At 43.0% G+C, this 5,114-nt stretch overlaps 1 protein-coding gene across 9 annotated transcripts in view; it reads left to right on the top strand.

The window, feature by feature from the left end:
* ttbk1b (tau tubulin kinase 1b) overlaps positions 1–4,221 on the top strand; it is a 28,672-nt gene extending 24,451 nt beyond the window's left edge. For 8 of the 9 annotated variants that reach the window (XM_081722330.1, XM_081722328.1, XM_035532848.2 and 5 more), the window contains 2 exons: positions 1–841; positions 949–4,221. The exon at positions 1–841 is cut by the window's left edge and continues 586 nt beyond it. In XM_081722330.1, coding sequence (XP_081578456.1) covers positions 1–841; positions 949–1,399 — 1,292 coding nt within the window. In that variant the 3' untranslated portion in view covers positions 1,400–4,221. The remainder of the gene's footprint in view (positions 842–948) is intronic. The other variant, XM_035532852.2, reaches the window with a different exon arrangement.
* Positions 4,222–5,114: the final 893 nt, after the last annotated feature.

The following is a 5,114-nucleotide window of genomic DNA, read 5'->3' as shown; positions in this document are numbered from 1 at the left end:
AGGAGGAGGAGGACAAAAGTAAGGGAGAAGAGAAAGAAAGAAAGAAAGAGGTGGAAGAGGGTGGAGAGGAGGAGTTTGAGAGGGAGCAGAGAGATGAAGGGAGTAAGAGAGACGCTGCAGAGCAGAGCGATGATCTCGAGGAGGAGCACAAAGAAGGAGAAGAACCAGCAGGACAAAAAGAGAAAAGCAGATCTTCAGAACTCGAGGGGGAGTCACATGACCTCCAGGAACCTTCAGCCATTGATCACCAAGCAGCTTGGTTTACACCGACCGAACCGGAAGGTAAACCAGAACTTGTGCTAGCATTGGCGGAGGGGCAGAATCAGACAGAGGATGGGGAGTGTCCTACCCCAGCCACTGACACAAAAAGGGAGCTGGTGTCAGACGCGGTGGGGGCATCTCGGCCTGCGAAGGAGGCAAAGTCGGAGGGCCAAAAGGGCATATCCGGGCCCAGGCCTCAGCCCCACCCACAGAGGCCCAGTCGCATTCCGGTGCTGATGTCGGAAGAGGAGACCGGTTCAGACCGGTCATCTCAAACCAGCCAAGACCAGTCGCCACGACCCCATAAAACCCGACCGCCACACTTAGTCCGCCTGGTTTTGGAGCGCAAGCAGTCACGTTTCCGCCACCAATCCACCTCCTCCCCCTCCCCAACCCTGTCAGCAACCGCCTCAGAGGATGACACCCACCAATCAGACGACTCGGTCAAAGCAAGAGGAGCAGTGGGACCAATGAGGAGCAAGATCCCGCGGCCGGTCACGCCCATTAAGAAGTCTTCCATCCAGTTAGGAAGTGTGATCGTTCCTCAGACTCAGAGATCTGCCTCCTTCATTCAATCTAGGTGAGTGAACTAATGCCGCTGAACTCTTATACTTTCAATGTACCTTCTGTGATGCTTTGAGTTTTGTGGTATTTTCTCTTTTAAAACTTTGTTTCTATCTGTGTCAGTTCTGGGATGCAGAAGTCTGCAAATGCACACACAAGTGTGCAGCAGCCTAGACCTCAGCTCCGCCTCTCCAAAACACTGCCATGGTCCCAACAGCCAGGCTCCTCCCCCTCTCTGGGTGGTCGGACAGCTCTGCGTAGTCAGTCCCGGCCCACCGCTTCTCCGAACATCCGTAGCATAAGCACCTCGCCCCGCAGTTACTCCACCTCCCGTACAGATAGCCCATCCCCCCAGCGGCTCCGCCGGCAGCCTATGGCTGGCGAGGCACCGAGGGCCCTCCAGCAGCCACGCCCCTTTTCGACATCACAACCAAAGTCCAAACCTCAGGACTCCGACCGCAAAAAGAGTAAGGCGTACCCGACAGCCACGCCCCCGAAAGGGAAGACACACCCGACAGCCACGCCCCCGAAAGGGAGGAAAGATGCATCTGTGATGAAGTGTAAAGGCAGATAATTCCTGTAAAAGCTTCTCCCCGTCCATGGGCATCACGTCTGCCCTCCACCACATTCTCCTTTTTGTCCTTTCAAGCACCATCACCCAATGCCAACTTGCTCCCTGTCACAGATCTGCGTTTTCAAATCCAACATGATGGATCTGAGTAAAGCTTTGTGGTGTTCTCGTTTCAGTTACGTGACTGTAACAACTGCTTAAATACCTCCAAAGAGGACCTTACATTCTCTCTCTCTCTCTCTCGCTCTCTCACACACACACACACACACACTCACACACAAAGTGACCATGATGGTGACGATGTGTGTAAGAACAAAATCCACACTGACAGTGTGTCAGACACTAGGACACACGGCCCTGCCTTAATAAATCCTACAGCATCATCACAGTAAACCTCACTGTAAACACATGAAAAGCTGCACATGCTACACTCTACGCTCGCCAATGAAACTGCGTCACACAATTAATCACGTTTTTATTTCGCATATTTTTTATGAGCTACGTTGCTGAACTGCTTAGAGATACTCAGATGCTTTGAAAGTTTAGCAGTGATAAATTGAGGAAATTCAAGGGTTTTTTTTTTTTTAGATTGGTTATTCCCTTGTATAACCGCTATTTTAGATCAGTATCTCAGACCAGGATTAGTACCAAACCGAGACTTAAGGGACCTGCAGTAGTGAGTCACAAGTGACATTACAACTAAGTCTAAAACCAAGATAAGTTGAACCTATAGGACAATGTGGCAACACGTTTTAATAGTACTGGTTCGAGTTATGTCTCTGATACCGTTTCTCCTCCTACTGCTCCAAGCACTTGTATTTCATCATGGAGGCCCAGGTTTTGTTGATATTTCTGCCGTGAATATGGCGTTTAATTAATTAAGGAAGAATGGTACCTTTTGTAGTTCCCAGAAGTCACTACTTCTTAATTAGGCTAAATAATCATTTTTTCATAGGAATTTAATAAGTCGTACTTAAATAGCTGAGTTTACCTCAGCATGCAGTTGATGATGAGATATTCAATCCTAAGTGAATCCCAAAGACAAAACCCATGTCACTTCCCTTAGACGTACACAGTAAAAATGTTGGCGCAACGCAGACTTATATTGTCTCTTTCAGAAAAGAACAGAGAGCTGTTGCACCAGTTTGTACTAAAATTGTGTAATGCCACCAATTATTGTGACATTTACCTGGCTCCAAATACTGCACTTTACTTTTTTACAGTTTGAAATGCTAACAAACAAATCTAGTCCATAAATACATGCATACACTAGCACAAATGATCAGTGAGTAAAATATATCAGTATTTATGTGTAATGCATATAGGAAACTTAAGTGTGCCCCATAAACTCACTGGCATTGCCTGTCTACATCAAGCCATGACTTACAGTGCTCCAAAATTTTAGGGTTAATTGTGCACACATTTTACCAAGCACTGCCCATCCACCTGATTGGTTCGCTGATTACTGACACACACTCTGATAGGCCCATTCATTTTGTGACCAGCACTACATTATGCCTTTGCCATGTCTTTGGTTATACTACATTGCTGTTTCTGTAATGGTCTCTTGAAAATATGTAGATATTATAAGTACTTTTCAAAACAAAGTTCTATTTATTTTTTTCAATTATGGATCAAATGAATGTAATATAAAAATTAGAAGATAGTGTTGTACTTATGTTTTATTTTTAGTTTGAAGTGTACCATACTCATTTTACATCAGACCAGAGTATTAAAAATACTGTAGGGCCAGAAACTACCCATATACCAGATGGAATATGTGAGCTTTATCAGACTACAGAAACGCCAGACAGAAAATGTGAGCTTATCAGACTTAATCAGACTACAGAACTAGTTAAAGTTGGGTAATTGGTCCACTGAAATCAGGATTATCAGAATACTAAAAACACTAACAATTTAAATATGAAACACGTTATATACGAAAGCAACTGTGATGTAGGTCTATTGATTTTCATACGAAGCAGTGTAAAGTCAGCGCAGGTATTTGGAGAAGTCCATGTCTTCAGACACTACAAAACATACATCTCAAATATAATTTGCCTTTACCATATAGAAATGCAGAAATTATCCCTGTTAGAAATACCTGTTTGTTCATATTCCATATGAGCACATTTGAATGTCGATGTGTAAAATGTAGACTGACAGGCCTGTGATATGTTTAAAATAATGAGGGTTTTTTGACGGATTCCCGAACGTTTTCAAGAAAGAAACAGAAACCCTTACTCGGGGTTCTGATGTAATGGCAATGTTCTACGATATTGTTCTCAGCAGAGAACACTTGTGACATAAATAATTTCACTCTGACAGATGTAGCCTTTGGTTTGTTGTATGTGTGTGTATCTATATGCGCACACACGTTGCTGATATGTGTGAACCTTCAGGCAGTGCCTCTTACTGAATGGTCTCTTTGCTGCAGAACAGTTGCATGTTATATGATCGAAATGGAAAACAAGAGCTCCAGAAAATTCTGTTTCTGCAGTGTTCTTGAAGAGTTCTCTCTCTCTCTCTCTCTCTCTCTCTCTCTCTCTCTCTCTCTCTCTCTCTCTCTCTCTCTCTCTGGCTATGAATGAAAGAGGATGAATAGATGCAGATATAGAACAAGGCAGATGAAAACATGGAGAACAGCACCATGAGAACAGAGGTTTTTTTCACCCTCCCAGCTCCAACATTAAGGAGGGAGTCTTGCATGACTGTGAGTTTCTTAAAAGAATCACGATTAACTAAATGCTTTTCTTAATTTCCAATTTTCTGACCAGTTATCCAAATTATTAGCGATGCCAATCAATAAAAAATACACAAAAGTTTGTGTTGTCTCTGTTTGGTAGCACTTCCAATTTCACAAATGTAAAACACAGACAAGTGAAAGCAGTTTGCTGTAATAACAGTGAAATGCTCTTAAAAAATTGTAAAAATGAATCCAATTGAAATGCATCTCAAGTAAAAGTAAAACAATGCCATAGTTAAACCTGTATAAAGTTACACTGCACTTCATACTTTTTTCTAAAAGTACATTTTCTGTGAAGTGTCCCAGTAATCATGTCTGATATAGCATTATGCAAACAGTCGTACACTAACAAGGGAGTGATCATCCATTTCTGTTGTTTTTTTGCACTAAATGACAGCAATACCACTGAGGCCATAAACATGTAAAAATCTATAAAAATTCTCTGTACTATTATATTGTTATACTATGGGCTCTGAAATGGTAAGATATTCTCCATCCTTATGGACAAGCCAAAAACCAGAGACTGCAGTTAGTTGCATTAATTTCCTTATTCTATTTTTAGGCTCTGTTCCTGAGCTAATGTCAGTACATGTCACTTACATCTGCTTGCCAAAATACACAAATTCTCCTTTGTAATGCTATCTGGTTGGAGAGTGCCAAGTTGGATACCCACAGTGATAATGAGAATGTTTCTAGGGCGCACAGTCCGTGACCTGACCCACAGACTCATTTGGTATGCTAATCACAGCAATGCACCACTCCATCATCACAGGGACAAACCAACGGCAGAACGAGGAGGTTGTTTCGGCAGATCCACATCAGCCATGGCCTTTTTAAAAGCCACCAGATTCACAGGGTGAATTTGAACTTCAAAAGGCAACTACTCCAGTAAGGATAACTTAGTCAGAAAGAGCAGGGAAACTGAAAAGTTGGGTTTCTAGACGGTTGCAGATTCTGTCCTTGGCCTGTACA

The sequence above is a fragment of the Electrophorus electricus genome, chromosome 10 (assembly GCF_041902795.1).
Source record: "Electrophorus electricus isolate QZ-2024a chromosome 10, ASM4190279v1, whole genome shotgun sequence".
In the NCBI taxonomy this organism is placed as follows: Eukaryota; Metazoa; Chordata; class Actinopteri; order Gymnotiformes; family Gymnotidae; genus Electrophorus; species Electrophorus electricus.
Note: the sequence above shows the minus strand (reverse complement) of the source record. Positions and strands in the feature narration are given on the sequence as shown.